Genomic DNA, 22,774 nt, shown 5'->3' with positions numbered 1-22,774 from the left:
TGACTGAATTTCAGTACATGGTCCCAAAAGGTTGGCATTAGAGTTGTATTTGTAACTGCTGTGGAACTGCAACTGAAATCCTGAATTTAAAAGTCCTGTCCTTAGAACCACTTTGTGGATGTGACTTTTTTTTTTTTTTTTTTTTTAGTCCTGAGAGTTTTATTGTTTAGTCATATTTCTGCTGTAGCTTCACAAGCGATCTCTAGGCTTCCCTGTCAAAAAGTTCTGATAAACAAGATTTTGGAGTAAAGTGTTCTAGAGGCTCCTCATATGGTCACCTCTCCACTTTTAAATTAAATCTTGCAAGGTTGCAAGACAGTAAAGTTCAGTTTCAGTTTCATGCTGCTGCTTTTAAGGTGCAGACTGATGGTTAATTTAGGCTTAACAAAGAATGTGCTACTGCAGGGAAGAATGAGCCTGACTGCATACCCAGCATCACCTTTATGCCAGGACTAATAGTCTTAAAACCATGCAAAGAATAGGATTTTGGAACTGATCCCACTGAAAATTTGGCAGAAAAAATAATCAGTATGACTTAAAGGGGTGATGGTGGGATGATGAGACCATTCTTTCTGAAAGCAATCCATGTTTCAGTCCACTTGAGCAGGTTTGTTTTGTCATTGGCGAAGGTCCCATAATTCTCCTCTAAAAAAGAAGTAGCTCAGCCTGTACATTCTATATCTGTTAATAGGGTGGGGTGAAACATTAGCCTTACCTACCATAATGAGTTCTAAAAAAAGATTTCTTCGTGGATCTTAGTCACACCAGACTTCAGACAAAACAAGCTTATAAAGATTTTGATAACAATCACTATTACTCATGAAGAAAAGTGTTGGTATTTATAGCTGGAATTGATTCTAAATCTCTGTTTTCCGAGGCATAAATCCATCATTAACTGAGGAGACTGAATAGAAACTTACTATAAGGTCAAACAGGTTGGTAAATTGAGGATTTTGGTAGCTTCCTGTGACACATCTAACACTTCCTACTAAGGAGAGGGTAGCTGACAGACTGTAAACTTAGTCCACAGATTCCTGTTAATCAGTCTGAATGTATTTTTCTAAAATATTTTTATTTTTCTTTAAATATGTATTTAGAAGGATCGAGTGAGTTGTGGTTTTAATTAATTCTATCTAGTAGCTTTGAAGGTGTGTAGCAGTTTGAACAGCTGTATAAATAGAATTGCTTTTTTGTAGTTGCAACTAGTTTATTGTCAGTAAGTGATATATGTCATCACCAAGACAACATTTAAAACCTTTCTATCAAATATTCTGATGAATTTGTGCTAAGGTAGGGAATGAAGTTTTTGCAAAATACTTAAATCATTTACATTTAGCCCTTGGACTCTTTAAGGTGCTGTTTTATTGAAACATAGGTGATGAAACTTAAAGCATTCCGTCAACATGAGGTTTAAGATTCTGAAAATTCAATCTAACTTTTTAGATGGCCATATAGCAGTTGTCTAGTTAGGATTTTGTCCAGATGTATTGATTTATTGGCATATAGCTGTCCAACTTGCATCTCCTGAAGTTAATAAAGATACTAAACAGCTGCTAATTACAAGCTCTGAAATTAAGATGTTCTGATTTGAGTTGGTTTCTGATGAAGTGACTGTCTTCTGTAGCCAGGAAACAGTGGAAAAGCTGTCCTAATATTTAGTGGTGTTCACTACTGGAAAGAGCAAATTAAGCTAACTGGACCACAACAGTTTTTGTGCTATGTCTCTGGTACCAGTTTGAACTTTATAAACATAATCTTTTCATTTGTGCTAGAGGAAGCACCTCTTGATCATGTGGCCAGTTAAGATGGGAAAGTGACTTTTCTGGTTCTTTTTCAGCCAGATTAATTCTTCTTTCAATTCAGTATATAAGCAAACTTACTGTAAGAAGCAAGTGTGCAGAAATAAGCAGAAGTGACGAAAGGGAAGATGAAATACTACCCTTTTTGGTGTCAGTGCTGACATTTGCCAGATCAGCATTCATGAAATTTCCAGTATTGTTGTTCAGAAACCGTCTGGCAGATAACATCTGTTCTTTTCAGCACTGTTTGGATTTAAGAAATGTGTTTCATCGTAGTGTTTTGTTGAAATAGGAAAAAAATAAACCCTAAGTTTTTCTATTATATGTTTATACTAAGTTAAAGGGACCATTTAACCTTGAGCTAATAACAATTTATAAAGGAATGGATACTGTAATGATGGAATTAAACCTAAAGCTACCTTTTTTTCACACCACACTCAATAGTTCTACAATTGGATGTATAAGATGCCACTATTGAGAAAGCCTGCCTTACTTAACCTTCATGTGAATATTAGATGCTACACAGTTTACTGTTGAGACGTTTTCAAAACTTTTGTTATTGGATAATCTAACCAATTTATGACAGATCTAATAAATGAAACCAAACCAACTACTCTGCCATGCCGAAACACTAGCTTAATAGGACAGTTAAAATCACTGAAACTTAAGTTATGGATGCCTGTTCTTTTGAGTCATAAACTGTATGGTTTAGATGAGTTGATGTTATTGCTTCACTGGTGGCCCAAAATGTACTCATTTCTAAAATGCTTCAAATTGTAAGGAATGTAAAGGTTTAAAACAAAGCTTGTTATGTTTGCTGCCAGTTTATATTGAGTATTTTAATGTGAGTTCGTTTAAGGTGCCCTTTGAATTCAGGGAGTGTTCACACAAAGATAATGAATGCACAGTGTTAAATATTAACCAAGTAAGTTCCTACTATAAAGTAGCTTTTTAACCCACTCCACAACCCCACCCCTCCAAACCAAAAGGTACATGGAATGATTCATAGAAGAGCAGTGACTTTGGCACCTGCTTGAGATACAGTGAAGGAATTTAAAATGGCATCACTTCCTTCTGCTTGTTGAGATCATGTCAGTATTTTTGAAAATCAAATTGAGACATCACTAAAACTGACATATTTCATAGCCACTTGATGACAAAATGTGTATTTGTACTTGTTCACTTACTGAACACAATCCTCCACATGCACAGAAGTTGGAGATTGTTTTCTTCACTTTTTAAGTTCAAACATTTGCAATATATTTATCATCGAACACGTTAAACTGAGTTCCTTTCAACTGTAGAATGTCAGAAATACACTGGATACTTCATTCACAGGGATTTCATCTTGAGGACAGAGATTGAAAAACCTTTTTCAATGCTTTGTATTGAGCAGAGGAACTTGTAGAACTATGAGAGTTTGCATGTTGTGAAATTGTGTGGCTTTGGGTGTTAATCTGTGCCCACTGCACCATTTGGCACAGCATATTTCTGAAGCATTGCTTACTGATCAGCTTTAATACTGATTTTCTGTGCAAATACCTCTTTCATAATTTGCAAAATGCAGGATTTCCCAGGCCTACTGCTAAAAATGGTATTAACGCTTTAGAACTTTGCTTCTTGACTAGACATAGACATTTTCTCAAAATGAAAAGCAGTAGACTGAAATGAAAGTACTTCAGCTATATTTTTCTCATGTGCTTATATTATGGGCTAGCAAAGTGCTCTTGCTCTGTTTTTACTTCACTGAGAAAGCTTCTTTCTAAACTAGTTTCTTCATTTCGATTAATGTAGTAACTTTGTATTGTGATTTTATTTTAGTTTTTTTTTTAATTATTAGAACATGGCACTGCATGTAAATGCTCAACTTTATCTAAATACAAATTTATCTAAATTACACACCAGTCAGCCTCACCTCTGTTCCTGGAAAGATGATAGAACAGCTCATTCTAGATGTTGTCTCTAAGCATATGAAGGAAGAAGAAGATTATCAGAATATAACATGAATTCACCAAGGGGAAATAATGCTTGACCCACCCTGATAGCCTTCTGTGATGGCATGACTGGCTGGGTAGATAAGGGGAGAGCAGTAGATGTCATCTACCTTTACTTCAGCAATGCCTTTGACACAGAATCATAGAATTATTACAGATTGAAAAGACTTTTAAGATTGTGTCTAACCACTAACCTAACACTGCCAGGCCCATCATTAAACTAAACTATATCCCTCAGCAACTCATCACTGTCTCCTATAACATCCTCATCAGAAAGCTCAAGCAGTGTGGTTTGGATGAGTGGACAGTGAGGTGGATCGAGAGCTGGCTGAATGACAGAGCCCAGAGGGTGGTGAACAAAGGCACAGAATCAAGTTGGAGGCCTGTGGTCAGTGGAGTTCCACAGGGATCAATTCTGGGGCCAGTCTTATTCACACCTTTATCAGTGACCTGGATGAGGGGACAGAGTGTACCGTCAGTAGGTTCCCTGATGACACCAAACTGGGAGGACTGACTGATTCCCCAGAAGTCTGTGCTGCCATTCAGTGGGATCTTGACCAGCTTGAGTGTTGGACAGAGAGGAACCTCATGAGGTTCAGTAAGGGGAAGTGCAGAGTCCTGCATCTGGGGAGGAACAACCCTGTGCACCAGTACAGGTAGAGCAGCTACATGGAGAGGAACAAGGGAGTTGTGATGGACAACAAATTAAACGTAAGCCAGCAATATGCCCTTGTGGCCAAGGCCAATGGCATTCTGGGATATATTAAGAAGAGTGTGTTCAGCAGGTAAGGGGAATTTATCCTCCTGTTCTACTCTGCCCTGGTAAGGCCACATCTGGAGTACCATGTCCAGTTCTGGGCACCCCGTTCAAGAGTGATAGAGAACTTCTGGAGAGAGTCTAGTGGAGGGTTACAAAGGAAAGACTGAGTCCTGGGTCAATTTAGCCTAGAAGAGACTGAGAAGGAACCTTATCTATGCTTATAAATACCAGGTGTCAAAAGGACGGGGGCTGTCTTTTTTTCTTATAGTGCCCAGTGACAGGACAAGGGGTAACAATCACAAGCTGGAACACAGTAAGTTCCACTTGAACACGAGGAACAACTTCTTTCCTGTGAGGGTGCGTCTTGGCACAGGCTGCCTAGAGGAGTTGTGGAGTCTCCTTCTCTGGAGGTTTTCAAAACCCGCCTGGATAAGTTCCTGTGTTGTGATTGAGGTGAACGTGCTTTAGCAGGGGGTTGGACTAGGTGATCTCCAGAGGTCCCTTCCAACCCCTACCATTCTGTTAAATGGGAAGGTTATTTTAGATAAACAGGAAACTAAAATGACAGAATCGACACTTAAGGTAAAAATAAGCAAAGTCTAAATTTGGTCTTAATTGATTCTATTCTAGAGATCACTACTGCTGTGAAATGTCTTAAGCAAGGTAGCAAGTGTATAAATAAAAGAAGCATTATCTCTCTGAAAGGAGTAATATTCTGTGTGATATGTAGGTTGGCTAAGGAGTTACTTAGTGTACATTGATAGGTGCTGGCACAAAGAACTCAATGCATGCTGTAGAAATAGTAATTGCCAAAAGCCTTATTTGAAGTTTATTTCTTCCATTGTGACTAATTTTAGAAACTATTTACAGGAATGATATAGACAAATTTGGTGATTTCTGTAGTCTCAGAAATGTTCTTGAAGTTACTGGATTTAAGCCAGGAAAGAAATCTGAGATACATTCTCTTGTACATTATTTTGAGAAGAACAGCGACTACCTTATTCCTTTGAAGAAATGGGAAGAAATATTATCTCTGAAGGAATTTAGAGTAAATGTTAGGAAAACTATATTGAGTGAGATACTGAAATGAATTTTAAGGTCTTTGGAAGTTTCTTACTGAGAAATTAGAGTGTCAAACTGGGTTTTTTTGGGGATCTCTGCCAACTCATCCTTTGAATTGGTCATTACAATTTGGAGTCTCCTTACCTATAAAGTGGCATCTTTTCAGTGCAATTAATCCAATTGACACTTGAAAGTAGTGCATTAAGGTGTCTCTGCATAGCCATAGAAATGACATTTACTTTCTCATCTGTAGGTTTCACATAATATGTGGGAGTTTATGATGATGATGATTATTGTTAAAAGATTGGTGATTTGTTGAAGTTGTTAATCCCTGGAAGCAGAGACTAATAGACACTTGTTTCCCACCCACTCCTCACCACCCCACCAACCCCCCCAAAACTGCTTCTCTCTTCTCCTCCTCATTTTGATGGGGGAGAACTAAAGGAAGATTTGTTGCTTCATTTTTCACTATTAAAAGAGAGAACAGTCCAGACAAATTATCCTGTTCTCATCAGGCATGTTTGAATGACCAAGAAAAGACTCATTTAAAAACAGCTGTGAGGAGATCAGGTTATCTAATAGTTTAGCTAAATTAAGAAATCATATGGTTAGAGAGTTGTTACTGTGGAACATAGCTGCATTATTTTTGAATTCGAAAGAGTTCTCTAATCCTGCAAAGAGACCTAATTTTGTTGGTAGATAGATAATGAACAACACAGTTTAGAATTTGTAGCACTAGTTATGTACCAATGTGGAAAGTAAGAATTTGAGTGGAAATGGAAGGAGAGTAAATAGAGGCCTCTTATTTTTAAAATTAGTTAAACTTTTTATTGGGTACACATAATATACAATGGTCCATTTTAAAATGATAGAATAATACTCACGAGGGGATATCCTGCCTGGAAGGAGGAAATATTCATAGCTGTGATAGACTCTACTGAGCTTTCCCTTCTCCCCTCAGAAGCATGGTCCTGAAGTGCAGACCATCTAGACAAAACTCAAAACTGACCCTAAAGTTTGATTACTCTTGTAGACTACCATCTAGATCAGAAGTTCAATGCTGAGTGTCATGCTAAATTGTAAGGATGAGAACCAAGATGACTTGGTGGTTGAGGAAAGGATGCTTTGGATGGCTTCACAATTGAGGCCTAAGGCGATTTCATTTATCTACTTTGTGTTATTTTAGGCTAGACTTAGTAAATTACTTGCCTTCATTCTGAGATAAGTCCATTTTAATTTCTACTCTGCTGACATATGTGGGAAATAGTTGCTTTACGTAATGTACTTCAAAATGATTAAAAAAATTGCTGATGTAGTTGAGTGTTAGAGATAATTGCTCCTGAATTTTACTTGAAACTTACATGAATGCAAGGAGAAAAATTTAATTTTAAAGTAATTTTGCTGTACTTCTAAAAGAAAAGTGCTGTATTTTTTCAGAAAACCTACTTTTTTCACAAGTAAAAAATAAATAAGTGCTGATTCTGGAATTAGTAGATACTTCAGTTCATCATAGACAGAATTACAGACTTCTTATGGTTAGCAGTCCTCCATCAAAGGTTAGAGAAGGAAGGAGAGCTATTCTAAAGGACCAGGATCTCTTGTCATTTAATTTGGATTCAGATGCACTTGAAGGCTCTGGAAAACTCAGTCGAAGGGAAAATTCAAACTAAAATATCTCTGAGGAGTGTATTACAACAAAGGTTATACTTGAATAAAGTTCTTGAAATTTTTATCAGTGCTGGTCTTAATTGTTTTCTGCCTGTTCATTTCTAACTTCTACCCAGAAGAGCCGCACAAGGTGGCATAATCTTTTTAATTTTTATCTCCTCTCTAGAAAAATACAGTGCACAATCTCATAGTATTCTGTCCTATGATGATTTTCTTGATGGCTTGTTCATGTTATCTCTTCATCTTCATGAACCTTTGTGTTAACAGTGTTAAAGAGCTAGTAAAGAGACTGAAAAAAAAGTGTTCTTAATTTTCGTCTCTACAGGCTATTATAAATACTAGCCTTTCTATCTGGATGTGAATAGCGACTAACTGCTACGTGTTGTGTGTTCTTCTGTGACTCCAATACTCATGTCTCTGCAGTGAACTGTTCCTTCTTTTTTAACAGGAGAATCTGCCCTCATAAAATACATTCATACCGAAACTGTAATACAAGCACTGGTTGCCTTGGCATTGAGCCCAAGAGTCACAGGGAACTGCTGAAATTTAACTTTCCCTGTCTATCAGCCACATCTCAGTTTCATAACCTTGTAGTAGATAGATCTAACACATCACTAGAGGAAAATACTTATTTTGAAGCCACTTTAACGCTGTGGTAACAATAATTAAGATAGTTTGATTGTGAAATACCGTTTGTTTTATGGATTAGTCAACATGAGTCACTAGAACCCTTACCCAGTTTTAAGTGTAGGCATGGCTTTTTTCTTTGATCTTGAATTTTGCATCTTAATGTACAGTTGTTTTAAAATACTTAGAACTGTAGTGTTATATTATTTAATGTACAAGTGAAGGCAAAAGATATATTTTCTATATGCTTCTGCTGTACTAAATAGTAATGAGATTTAATTGACTTCACACTGGGTCATTTAATTGTTTTGGTTATTTTACTGGATGCTAGATTTCACTATGAAAGTCAGCTTTATAAGGCGGTGTACCGTGTATACTGAGAGACTGGTCATGTTTTTTTAGATTAAGGCTCTGACACAGATCTAACTTATGAGAGTTACTTTTTGTGTAGCAAATTGCTGATGTAATATTCCTTCACTTCCATGATTGTGCAGAAAGAGGAAAAGTATAGTAAAAAAATCAAGCATAAAATTAGAATAACTAAAGTTTCAACATCTTCTCTATCTGTGTTTGCACAGTATGCTTATACAAAATCTAAGAGAATACTAAATGAAATTCTGAAGCAAGCTAATGATTGTTGCCAGTATGAATTCATATAATGTCAGGCATTTTAAAACACTTGAGTTATGTTACCAAAGTTGATTTTATACAAAGAAAATGTGGTATCATATGAAGATTAGCAGTAGGATTTGGATCAAAGAATATAGCATTGTAATTCTGTGTCCAGTTCTGGGCTCTGCAACTCAAGGGGGACAAGGAATTTCTAGAGAGAGTCCCATACAGGGGCACCAAGATGATCAGGGAACTGGAGCATCTTCCTTATGGGGAAAGTCTGCAGGACCTGGGACTGTTCAGCTTAGAGAAGACTAAGGAGGGAATCTCATTAACACTTACAGATATTTGAAAGGTGTATGTCAAGAGGATGGGGCAGCACTATTTTCTGTTGTCTCAGGTGACAGGACAAGGGGTAATGGGATGAAGCTGGAACACAAAAAGTTCCACTTAAACATAAGGAAATATTAGTCTTCTGTAAGGGTGACAGCCCTGGCACAGGCTGCCCAGGGAGGTTGTGGAGCCTCCTTCTCTGGAGGTTTTCAAAATCTACCTGGACGTGTTACTATGTGACCTGATTTAGGAGAACCTGCTTTAGCAGGGGGTTTGGACTAGATGATCTCTAAAGGTCCCTTACAACCCCTATCATGATTCAGTAATTTGAACAAGATTGTTCAGTGATGAGCATTGTGGACATAGTTGTGCACGTAACTCTTCCAATTTAAGTATTTTTTATTATATGTTGTTGCCCATCTTACTTTTGAGTTTCAGTTGAAACAGTAATTAGCTCACCTACATTTCATTTATTTTACTTTCATTGCTAACATGTAATGTAATGTAAGATGTCAGTTCTTATCTCTTCAGCTTTACAAAGCTGTGAAGTCAAATAGTTACTTTTTCCTTAAGCTGCATCTGCATATTCTGGAGCAATGGGAACAAGTGTTTAGTCAAAGTCAGCATTTTAGATTTCAGCATTTCAGTCTAACCCAGTTTTCTGGCTTATGTTGTAAATTTAGACACTTGTATGAAAAACATCTAAATAATCTTAAGAAAATCCTTCTAGGCTATGGTCTGATTCTGTAGATAGATGGTCACTTTGTATAGTTAAATTTTACAGAGTCTGCAAACTGTTTGTATGAAGATGTTGATTAGAAGTACTTTTCTTAGTGCTCTTGTTACTGAAGCTCCAAAAAAATTTACCATCTTATTTACTTTAGACACTTCAACCTTCGAATGAAGAGAGATACATCTCTTTTTAGTGATGACTTCAAAGTAGAAATATCAAACCAAGTGATTGATTATGATACCTCCCATATTTACACTGGACACATTTATGGTAAGTACAACACCTTAAAATGGGTTCAAATGCAGTCATTTTAAACAAGAGGTTTTTTAATAGTACATGTAGTTATCTCCTTATTCCTGAGGGATGAAATTAAAAGATCTACATACACCTACTCTACATTTTCTTTTAATCGTCTTTGTGTTACTTACTCAAGCCAACTTTGTACTTGTCATGAAGACCATGAACAAAATTAGAACTGAGTAAAGAAACTGTTTTGCTGTTAGTTCTTCATTTCCACTCAGTTTGAGAGCCTTCCAAGTACTCTGAAATTTCCAAAGACTTGTGACTTATAAGTTCGGGATATTAATGCACATTCTAATAGAATATAGTCTCAAGTAGTGCTGTGCAGAGCCTGTTTCTGCTTTTTGGTGTCCTCTCTTCAGTTTTCTGGCGTATTTTAAAGATAGTTTTTCTAAGTTTCTGTATTGTGTATAAGCTTTATAAAATTCTTGATAATTGTTAGTTAGCATTTAGTACTGGTTGGTGATATGAATGAGTACACATCTGATAATTTGATAGTTGTGATTTTGAACCCTTCTGCATGGAGAAGTATATAAAAACATTCTGTTAGTGATCTTCCATCAATTTTATTGAAAAGACTGGTTAGGGATGCTGCATGTTGTAGCTGTCAGTGATTAAACTCTGGAAGTTGGACTTTTCCAATTTGTGACTGTTTCAAATACAAATGCTCTCCGTCTCACATGGAAGCCTAGCTACAGTTTTAAGAGGCTTATGCTTGAAGAGAAAAATGGATGTCTTAAATACAGGGAAATCTTTCTTTGAAAGCTTTCGAAGTTCAGTGTACACTCTGGTTTATTTAATTTTTTAATAATTATATGAACAGATGTATAAGGAGAGGACTTGAATGTAAGATTAGATGCTCTATATGTGACAGCTTTAAAATAGAGTTGAATTCTTCATTTTTTGCTTTTTAACATGTCATGCACCTGATTAGGGAGCTGTTGAACTTCATAGCTATGATTTTGGGATAACTCTGTGTCTTACCGTTGAATAATCTTAGTCTTAAAAATTCAGACATAAACTTCCTGCAAGAATGTGTTACTGCTGTTATCCAGAATCCTACTACTGTATGATTTGTATGTGTTTTTAGCAGTTGGAAACTGGTGCGTGATCGTGATAACTATGGAAGTATCGTGCTTTAGCATTGTTTGCATAACATCTAGGATAGTGTGTATGATTGAAGTTTGCATATGGTTGAAAGCTTTTAGTTACGAATAAATGCACTTTTTCCCTTAACAGGTGAGCAGGGAAGTCTTAGCCATGGGTCTGTTATTGATGGAAAATTTGAAGGATTCATTCGAACTCACAGTGGGACCTTTTATATTGAGCCAGCAGAGAGATATATTAAGGACAGAACTCTACCGTTCCACTCTGTCATTTATCATGAAGATGATATCAGTGAGTACTTCTCTTCTGCGCTACAGATGAAATAATTTTTTTTTATTAAATGTCAAAAGCTGTAAGCCATTTGTAAGCATCAAATGAGACTTTGACTTGCATATGACACTGTGAATCATACTGTCTGAAGTGATTCATATACAGTTATGGTGTGAAAGATTTGTGGCGAATCCCAAGTGCATCTTCCTTATTCTGCCATTTTAAGAAATCCTTAGCAGTCAGGCTTAAGTGTATAAGCAATGTATTTTCTACTCAATGGCTATGTGTTTCTTTTGAAAAGTGCATTCTTTAAGTGCTCTATACTGATTGTTTTCTGTGATCTGGCAAATAAAGGATAATTGAAGTTCAAGTCAGAGTTTACCTACATCTAATGAAGGTGGTACTTGTAGGAAATAAAAATTTCTCTGCGTGTCTCAGTCACAGTTACCTTCAAAGAGCCCTTTAGATGATGCGGTGACCTCTGGTTTGTCACATCTTACACAATATAGCTGCAGAAATATAACTTTGTAAGGAGGAGAAGGTATGACAGAATAATTTGACATCTTTAGAACTGGTGCATCAGAGTTCTCCTGCGCTCTACCTGCCTTTTTATGTATGATCAATCTTCAGCTGTAATAAAAATCAGTTTTATTTGATTTTGTTTACACTGAACCCTAAAAATACTGCAATGAAGTTATAATTCCAGATTTTAATCCTGTCAAGTAGATATTGGCAGAGAGTCAGTTTCAAATTATGTTTTAGTTATTGAAGGTAACAAGTCATTTGTTGCAAGCTCACTTTATGTAGGACTTCAATCTTGCTTAAAAATTGATTTAAACTATAACTTCATTTAAAAGCTTATCCCGTTAGGTAATTGTGCAAATCCTGAAAGACTTGAGTTTGAAGTCTCATTTGGAATTGATAGAGTGTCTTTGAATACATACTAGAAATGACTTGAACCACTCTCATCACAATTTTCAAAGAACATAATAATGAGACTGTATTGTGGGGGAAAAAAGAAGTAAAAAATAGGAAGATAGATGAGGAATATCACTGATTGTGGTTTGGATTTTATTTTCTCTACTGTAATGTGGTGAAGAGCATAGAGTTATCATGTAACTGCTCTTTCTGGTAACATCTCTTGCATGAACAGAAATGATACTTTTCTGTTTAAAACTCAGCTGATCTTATTTTCTCTAATTGAATAAAGGTTTTAGAATATGACTGTATTTTCTGTTCAGTGGCAGTATGTATGCTGTCTTTTGAGTATGTTAAAATTGCTGTGAGCTTGCAAATATTTTTCCTTCCTGTTATGCCATTCTATAAATACAATTGCTAACCCAAAATCAAATAGAAGTTTTGTCATTTTAAAGAGCTTCTGAATGTTAAATAGTTACTGAATTTTACACACATTGTGAGCTACACTTGTTTTTTGACTGACTAAACACCAGGAAGATACATAAGTACAAGGCCCATATTTAAGAAAAAGTAACTTTGTAGCATAGCATTTCCTAGACTGCTTTTACTTTTAAAAAATAAATTTCATCATGCATTTTACCTGCAATGCTCAGCTGTAGAGCTGAAAATTAAAGCCAGAAAAGACATTTCCCTTGCTTGCTGCTCTTGGAGTGTTACAGGGTTTTCTAATGTAATAAAGGAGTAGTTGGGAAAAGTAATTAAAAGAAAAATTACAAAAGCCTGATGTGGATTCTTAAGGTATGACTTTTATAACAATATTTCGGTGAGTAATTTACACTTACTTCTAAATTCTTTGGTATTTTTATAGGTCTCACTGAACAGTTCAATTTATTGCTTGATATTGGTAATACTGGACTACTGCTTACATAGCACTTCATGTAAATAGTCAGTGTGTGCTTTACAAAGTGTTTTATTAACCCTGTGGTAGAAAAGAGAAGGAGGAGAGAAGTAAAGAGGCATAAGGCAGGAATGATTTGTCTGGTTTCCAAGGGGTGAAACAAGCAAGATAGTCTTATGTCAACCACCTTGAGAGTTGGGCAGAGGAACCTCATGAGGTTCAACAAGGACAAGTGCAGAGTCCTGCATCTGGAGAAGAACCACCCCATGCACCAGTACAGGCTGGGGATTGACCTGCTGGAGAGTAGCTCTGCAGAGAGAGACCTGGGAGTCCTGGTTGATAATAAACTAAATATGAGCCAGCAATGTGCCCTTGTGGCCAAGAAGGCCAATGGCATCCTGGGATGTGTCAAGAAGCGTGTGCCCAGCAGGTCAAGGGAGGTTCTTTTTCCCCTCTACTCTGCCCTGATGAGGCCTCATCTGGAGTACTGTGTCCAGTTTTGGGCTCCCCAGCTCAAGAGGGACAGAGAACTTCAGGAGAGAGTCCAGTGCAGGGCCACCAAGAGATCAGGGGACTGGAACATCTTTCTTATGAGGAAAGGCGGCGGGAACTGGGGCTGTTTAGTCTGGAGAAGAGGAGATTGAGGGGGGGATCTTATTAATATTTACAAATACCTAAATGGTGCTGTCAGGCGTTTGGGGCATCCCTTTTTTCTGTTTTATCTAGTGACAGGATAAGGGATAGGGGACATAAGCTAGAACATAAAAAGTTCCATTTAAACACAAGGGAAAACTTTACTGTGAGAGTGACAGAGCACTTGCACAGGCTGCCCAGGGAGGATGTGGAGTCCCCTTCTCTGGAGATCTTCAAAACCCCCCTGGTCATGTTCCTGTGTGATCTGATCTATGTGGACCTGCTTGGGCATGGGGGTTGGACTAGGTAATCTCTAGAGGTCCCTTCCAACCCCTACCATTCTATGTCCCAGTTCCTTATGCTGTAAATAGTGGGTGAGTAAAAATACTTCACTGTTCTGAACTAATGATAGAAGCAGAACTGTATCTGAAAAAGGCAGTAATTTGATTTTATGGAAGTTAGTATTGCTGTTTTGTAGAAGTTATCTCTGTTAGGAGGAATAAATGGATCACTTGAGTGCTGGTAAAAAGCTAATGGTAAAATTGGTTCGTATTAATGTCTCATTAAAGTGAGTTGGAGCAGATATGTTGGCTTACACTGTTTTTCTTCTTGAATCTAGTGCATCAAAACCATCAGTTAGAAACCAAATCAGATTATTAGAGGGAATTATATAAATCTATTCAAGACACATTAAAGTAACAGTACAATATGCATTCCAAATGATCAAGTGAATGAATGTTGTTGCTTGCTTCACATGGTTGAAATCAGCCTACGCTGGAGCTAAGTCTAAGCAGCACTGTTTGAAATATTGTTGTCAATGCAAAATCTGATGTGTATGCATTCTGATTGTATAGGTTCACTTTTTCATTGGTATCCTAGATACCTCTAGGATTTCTGTGATCTGAAGTACAACTGCTTCTGTCACTTTCTGAATAGTGCTTTTGAGGCTAAATTTTTTGCCTTTGTGAGACCTATTTTTGTACTGAACTGTAGCTCCAAAAAACCCAACAACATCTGAAAAAACCTAAGCTTTACAGGAGCTTTAAAAATAAAAACAAGCATGCAGATTTGTTGTGTTTGCTCTAATCTAGAGCTAACTCTTGTGAAATAGTCAAATCACTAGTGTTTTACACAGGACAAAATAAACGGAGTTACATTTCAAAATCAGAAGAGACTGAGGGAGGAAGTTGTGTTTGCTTTAATTTGGGATATTTTTTGGTCACTCATGTTTCAGCCTTTTGAAACAATATGCTTTTTAATGCTTTTCAGAAATCACAATGCAACATATGATTAGCATCTCAATGAGTTCTTGTTCAGTAGTTAAACAAAAGACGTTTTTGTAAACGGGGATTATATTGTCAACTTTATAAGGCAGCTTTTGTTAGTTACAGTGGATGTGGTGACCAGTGGAAGGCGAACTTCTATTCATGACTTGAAACACAAGTTGAATGATTTTAGTTTCTAGTCTTTATCATACTGTTTTATAATGCAGTGCTGGGAAGATGTAAATTGTTATTTTCATAGAAATATTTTGGAAACTTTTCTTGAAATATTAGAATTTCATTGGAACTATATTTATTTAAATCCCATATGCTTTGAATGCATCCCTGAGCTCATACTGTAAAATATAAAATTGGTATCACCTCAGACAACAGTAGACAGGAAAATCCTTTTCAAACCTTCAGAAATGTGGTCATTTCAATGTCATTATGATCTTGGAAGAACTGTACAACTGAGAAAATAAAGTATTTTGTATTTTTACAAAGCCCCGTTTTCTGATTGAACAGACCACTGAAAACTGTATTATTAGTGAGACTTAATTTCTTTTTTTCATATCATGGTTATTGATTTAATAATTATCTGTTTGGCAGTTGTCATGGTAACAGTGCAACAGACTGCTCAGAATTAAATCTGTAGTAATGATTTTTTTTTTTTTTATCTGCTTAACTATGAATTTTGTTCTGAGATTTATTGCTTTTCCTAGTATTGGGCAAATCTCTGTGGCTGTTGAAGAACTGAATAGTCATCATTTTTAATAGGAGTCTGAAGTTGTATCCTCACCCCAGATGCTTAAATGCAGTATCTCTTAAGTAGGTAATTTAAATGCTTAACAGGTCATACTGTTTACTGAAAAGCAGAAGAAAAAAGATTAATGTGGTCGGGAATCTTTGTGGTAGGTAATACCTTTTTTTTAAAGGATAAAAATTCGTACTTTGAGCATCTGTAGTTGAATATATGTCATTAACAATGATATGCCATCTAGTTAGAATAAAATATCATTGTCAAAAAGTATGAAATACCAAAGTTCTTTTGGTTTTGGGTTGGTTTTTTTTTAGGTTTACTAGTATTATTATTATATTTTTCCTAATTTTTTAACATTCTGTCAGGAAATACAGAAATTGAAAGTGGAAAATGGGCAATTGGACATTATGGGAAAATAAAAATAAAGTATTTGTTTTTCCTGAGGATTTTCTCTAGAGAATTGGTCCTGTAATTAAACTCTTTTTTTTTTAATAGGTATGATGGAATGTAGGCTTCTAGCTTTTCTTTGACTCCGCATTGACTGTAAGCAATCATTTCAGGGTAAAAGAATGTGGTTTTTCTTTTGATCAATTCTTGATGTTGTGCTAGGGATAGGCTAGGAATCTTTTGATCCAAAAGAGCTGACAGAAGACTGTGCTTCTCAAAACATTTAAAAACATCACAAGAGCATGGATCACACTTCTGTGATGTGGGTCAAAACTGTCCAAGTCATGTGACCTGCTTAGCTCCAGAAATTAAACTGCTGCAAGTGATGGTGGAAATATAAAGTCTCAGAAGATGGAGGGATCAGTGCCCTCATAGTTTGAGGATAGTGTGGCATTTATCAGAAATAGAGCTTTGTATGCAACTTTCTCAGTAAACCACACATGATTCCAAAGTAAACTATCCTGTGTTACCTGTCTCTTGTGTTTAGCAGGGTGGATTAGAATCTGTGGTGTATTTGTATTTTCTGGTGCATGCACAACTTGGAAATGGGTGTTACAGACTTTCATTTTCAATTCTTTGTAATTTTAACTGTCATGCTTTTAAAGTGTTTTTTACTAGATTAGTACTTCTGAAGTGAGAAGTATTTATTTGAATTTCAGGCAGTCAATATTAAAATTGTATTAAGGGATTTCCTAACCTCTTTGGGAAACAAGATATGGAGGAAAGATTGCTTATTTTGTGTAATGCACTGAGAGCATGCATTTCTAGTGCTGTTCAGCCAGTTGTCATAATGCCGTAGCGTAGGAGTGGGAGTGTGGTGATAACAGAAAGTGGCATGTTGTGCTGGTGCAAAATATGCTGTGTGGTCATGTTTCCAGTTAACTTCTGTGGCTTCCTGCAGCTAAGGCGCAGGGGTTGCTTTAAAGTTGCAGGGGTTGCTTTAAAGTTGCAGGGGTTGCTTTAAAGTTGCAGGGGTTGCTTTAAAGTTGCAGGGGTTGCTTTAAAGTTGCAGGGGTTGCTTTAAAGTTACAGGGGTTGCTTTAAAGTTACAGGGGTTTTATGTAGATGAAGTCTGCTGATGGTGAGGTAGTATTGACCTCCCCTTGTGCAACATGCTTTTGTCTCAGAGATAAGCAGTCAATGATGTGAAATCAGGTAGTGGACAGTGAGAAATTAAATACAGTAGATGTTTTTAATACTATGGTGAAAGGAAAAAAAGGTGGTAGAGATGAAGAAGGATAGTGTGTGTCTATAATCCTTTGCTCTTCACTCCAATCTAGTGATGGTAAACAGAATCAACGAGTACAAATGACCTCAGCAGTGAGTGAAAGGTGCTTTTTTGTTATATTGATTACAGAAAAAACATATCAATATATTAATATATTAAATATATATCATTATAATATAAATACATTTTTATTATATTGATTATAGCAAAGCCAATGTTCTACTACATAGCTAATTAAATGGGCAAGTTAGCTTACAGTAAGACATTTTTTTCCTCTTTCTCCATTCTGACACTGTCATAGTGCTAACCATACTGGACGAAACATGATGACAGCAGTTCAAAAATAGTATGTTTGATATGTAGAACACTAATATGCAGAAATTCTTTAGACATACAAGGTCCTGATAACAGTAATTCATGAACATTTCTGCAAAATAGTGAAAGGAAAATATAGGTTCCTTCAGAAATCTAGATTTTTTTCAAAAATCTTAAGTACTGCACGTTCATTGTAGTTACCTCTCAAAAGTCTTCTTTTCTTTTTAATTTAAAGAAACAACTTTAGTAGGATCCAAACAAATTATCTCCCACACAATATCAAAGTTTTGTTAATAATCTTGTTGACAAACCCTAGTCAAGTTGGATTAGGCATAAAATTGGCCAAAGAAAAAGTTACGGTGTTACATCTTTGAGCAGCTTCTCTAAAATTCAGACTGGAAATAAACCTTTAAATACAATACTGCACTTGGATACTTTTACAAGTAGATAAAATTTGCTCGTGAGATAAGTAACTGTTCACACCCAACTACAGTCTTTCAATTACTCATAGGCTGAAACTTTCTTTGACAAGAAGTGTGTTTGCTTAGTGAGAAAGCACAATATTTAGTGAAGCAGTAAAATACTTTGTACCTAGAAAAGGATCCAATTTGAAAAAAACCTAACTGTTTAGATCAACCTCATTTATCATTAGCTAGTTTAAAAAAAAAAAAAAAAGTGTTAAATGTGGCTTCTTTAAATACTTGTAAATGTGAATGTGATCTTCCAGGAGTTTAGTAAGGCCTTTGACACAGTCACCTGTAGCATTCTCCTGGAGAAACTGGCAACATATGGCTTGGTGGACCTACCCTGAGATGAGTGAAAAACTAACTGGATGACTGGGCACAGAGGGTTGTAGTGAATGCAGTTAAATGCAGTTGGTGGACAGTCATTAGTGATGTTGCCCAGGGCTCAGTTCTGGGGCTTATTTAACATCTTTATCAGTGATCTAGATGAGGGGATTAAGTGCACTCTCAGTAAATTTGCTGATGATACCAAGCTGGGTGGGAACATAGACCTCCCTGAGAGCAGGAAGGCTCTTCAGAGGGACCTGGAGAGGCTGGATCGATGGGCCAAGGCCAATTACGTGCAGATCAACAAGGCCAAGTGCTGGGTGGTGCACTTGGGCAACAATAGCCCCATGCAATACTACAGGCTTGGGGCAGAGTGGCTAAAAAGCTGGCCAGCAGAAAAAGACCTGAGGATGTTAACTGGCAGCCAGCTGAAGATGAGCCAGCAGTGTACTCAGGTGGTCAAGAAGGCCAATGGCATCCTGGATTGTATCAGAAATAGTGTGACCAGCAGGGCCAAGGAAGTGATTGTCCACCAGTCCTGAGCACTGGTGAGGCTGCATCTTGAATACTGTGTCCAGTTCTAGGCCCCTCACTACAAGAAGGATATTTTGGTGCTGGAACTTGCCCAGAGATAGGCAATGAAGCTGGTGAAGGGTCTGGAGAACAAGTCTTATAAGGAGTGACTGAGGGAGCTGTGGATGTTTAACCTAGAGAAGAGGAGGCTGATAGGAGATAGGATCACTCTCTACAACTACTTGAAGGGGAGTTGTAGTGAGGTGGGAATTGATCTCTTCTCTATAGTAATGAATGATAGGACAAGAGGGAATGGCCTCAAGATGTGCCAGGGGAGGTTTAGGTTAGACATTAGGAAGAACTTTTTCACCGACAGGGTTGTTAAGCATTGGAATGGGCTGCCCAGGGAGATGGTGGAGTCACCATCCCTAGATATGTCAAAAGACACATAGATGAGGTGCTGAGGGATATGGTTTAGTTTAGTGATGGGCTTAGCAATGTTAGGTTATTGGTTGGACCTGATCTTTAAGGTCTTTTCCAACCATTATGATTCTGTGTGTGATTGAGAGGAATGGAGGTTGGAAGACTACTTTTAATTCTTATCAGTTCTTCTAAGCTAATCAGTGGGTCCACTGAATCTGGTCTTTGGATATTTTGGACTGTAGGCCCATAGTAAATGGTTTGGTTTTCTCAGAACTCGACTTTAGCTGTATGCCAGGAAAATATGATTTAGATTTTTTTCTTCTGTTTGCTATTTAATTTTCCCCTGGCTTTCAGTGATTGAAATACCAAATTTCAAGATGAATGATGCAGGGAGAAAGTCTGGAGCAAATTGGGCTTTTATATTGAAATAGTTTGGCTGTATCATACAGTATGACTGCAGGAATCAGGTATGAGAATCACAGGTAATTAAAGGCAGCTGTCAGATAAAGCTGTATGACAGTGCATACTCGAGGAGTGTATCTGCTGTGCTCCAACTCTTAACAGGCTTTGGCTCCACAGAACCAAGTTAGAGCTAGTCCAGGGTAAAGTCCCCAGAAATGCCTATAATGTGGGCATCAGGTCCTTGGTGCCAGGTCTTAGGCTTTATAAATCTACTCCTGTTTCCACTTAATCTGTGATTCTGGATCTTCACACTTGTTAAAATAATGCACCAAACTACTCTCAAAACAAGAAAAAAACCTCATCAAACAAGAATTAAAAAACAACCACTACCAACTCCTCAAAAAACCAGAGCCTTGGTCAAGTTTACTCATTTATGACAAAATCTGCACCCTGTTGAGAAGGTAGAACTTTACTTTGCACTACAGAAACTGGTTCCTTAAGTATTTATGTATGTGACTTCCATAATCTGTACTTACCACATAACTGGGGCACCGATATGAGAACCAATCTGCAAAGAAACTGAAAGGATAAGACTTTCCCTTCGGTACTTGTCATCTCTAGAGGCAGCTTCGGCAAGTAAACATTGCTTACAAATTTCCAATAGGTACTAACAGTCAAAACCCTACCATATGTGTCTGAGATGTATTCACATGTGCAATGAGATCTGCATTGAAATGTATAGAAAGAATAACCCTTTGTAAGCAGCCAATTCTATGATATTCTCACTGAGATAGTTTGGATCTCCAGCACATTTAACTGATGTGTACCCAGATAGTACTAGGGCTTTATTATTTAAATTTCAAGTTAGCTATAGTAAAGAAGTGATGAAAATGTTCTTTTTCAGTCTTGTATTTTACTTTACCTGTAAGTTTTAAATATATCTGTAATTCTGTAGGTTTTAAATCTACACGTATGTATGTATATATATGTACACACGCTGATCTCTTGCTCTTCATTGTAGTATTTCCTTTCAGAATGGAAATCGTGCCTTTTACCTTGTCATTAAAATTGCTAGCAAGTTCAGGATTGTAGATGTAGAGCTGAGTTTGAAACCAAGGATCTTTAGCGTTTCAGTTCTTATGTATTGGTAGCTAAGTTACATCATATGAAAACTTTCAAAAATTCCACGGAGGGTGAAGTAGGAGAATCCTCTCAGAATAGTAGCAAGGTGGTTTTTTTTGTTTTAGTTTACCAAGTTAAATTCAAGAACCTTATCCAAGCAATCTTTAGTATACTTGATCTCTTAATAATTTTCCATTGTGAATTCATTTTTTAAAAGGTTACTGCCAATTCAAGCTAATTGGCACAGATGTATAAATAATAGTTCTCATACTTTATTTTAGACATTACTCACCATGCTTTCTTATCTTTCGTACAACCTTATGAAGCAATTGTCGGTTTTGTTCTGTTTATAAAACTAAGAATGTATCTTAGTAGAAATGTTGAACAAAACAAAAACTGTCTGCATAGAACTTCAATTTTAGAAGGCTTCTCTCAAACTGCATGAACAATGTTGCACACAGACTGAATAAGTTGCACTGATACAGCTATATTTTGCATTCGTACTGGAAATTTGAAAACTCAACCTAGCCTTCCTCTTTTTAGAATATCCACATAAATATGGACCACAAGGAGGTTGTGCAGACCATTCAGTATTTGAAAGAATGCAGAAGTACCAGATGACTGGTATAGAAGAACCAACAACAGAGGTACAACACAGGCTAATGTTCAGTAGAAATTACTGTAATAACTTCCTATATCGTTTATCTCTTACTTTTGCTCAGTCATCATTCCTCAACATTGTGAGGTACTTAAATTCTTGCTAGAGGCTTCTTATTAGCATACTTTTTCTAAATTACTCTTCTCATTGCTTCTGCAGCATAGATGTGCTAGCTCATAGTCTTAATGAATCCTACATGGTCTCAAATTTTTAAACAATTGGAATATTGGATGTGGAAATCAAACTTGAGATGGGGAATATATTTTATTGAGAAGGAAGATTTTCAAGATCCCTTGATTTTCAAGTAATATGTTAGTCCTTAAAGAGTAATAACTTTCAGAGCTTCAAGTTATGTTAATGTAACACACTTCTAATATCTGATTGCTTTCAATGGCAAATGAAGTGATGACTGGGAGGGTTTTACTAGCAATATTGAAAGATTGAAGGGGTTACAGCATGCTACAGATTGCTTGTAATAGGAGGTAAGTGGTCTATGGAAGGGACTTAGGTACCTGTTTTGGGTCTTGCAGGGTTTTTTGCCTTCAGGTGTGCATCACTTGTCATGAAATTGGGTTTTTTTCCAACATTTTCCAACAGTAAATTATTAAGTTTTTCTTAGTGTTAGCTAAGTTCTGAGTTGTTTCAAGTTTTGGCATCATTTTGTGGTGCCAGTTAAGTATATGCCAACAAATCTGCACAATATGGCTTGTTTCAATAGCATCAGCAACTTGAAGTTTATTTACCTCATGACTCCAGAAATTATCAACAATATTAAACAGTTCAGTGTTATTAACAATAACATGTTTTCCTAAACATATCCTTGTAAAACTTCATGGAGAGTATGGGTTGTAAACCAGTGAATACCATAAAGCAGATGTGTTAGCAGATACTGCTCTGACTAATGAGCATTATTTAAAAATAATGTTTAACATATCATTTGTTCCATGCTGAAGTGATTAAGTATTTCTGTTTGCTGAGGTAGCTGAATAAGGTAATTACAACGTGAAATAATATGTGATAGGGAGGATGTATTTCAGTCCCGCAGAGGTGGGTTTTTTTTTTCTAATCTACAAACTGTTCACTTTAGGATTATGGAAAATTAAAATGCCAAAGATCACATGAATGAAAAAATTGATTTC

At 36.6% G+C, this 22,774-nt stretch overlaps 1 protein-coding gene across 1 annotated transcript in view; it reads left to right on the top strand.

Moving 5' to 3' along the window:
- Positions 1-22,774, top strand: part of ADAM10 (ADAM metallopeptidase domain 10) — a 49,084-nt gene that overhangs the window by 11,074 nt on the left and 15,236 nt on the right. Inside the window, exons 3-5 of the mRNA XM_061999459.1 lie at positions 9,740-9,858; positions 11,128-11,286; positions 21,521-21,624. Coding sequence (XP_061855443.1) covers positions 9,740-9,858; positions 11,128-11,286; positions 21,521-21,624 — 382 coding nt within the window. The remainder of the gene's footprint in view (positions 1-9,739; positions 9,859-11,127; positions 11,287-21,520; positions 21,625-22,774) is intronic.

The sequence above is a fragment of the Colius striatus genome, chromosome 7 (assembly GCF_028858725.1).
Source record: "Colius striatus isolate bColStr4 chromosome 7, bColStr4.1.hap1, whole genome shotgun sequence".
Classification (NCBI taxonomy): domain Eukaryota; kingdom Metazoa; phylum Chordata; class Aves; order Coliiformes; family Coliidae; genus Colius; species Colius striatus.
The sequence above is the reverse complement of the archived record's forward strand: the minus strand, read 5'-3'. Positions and strand labels throughout refer to the sequence as shown.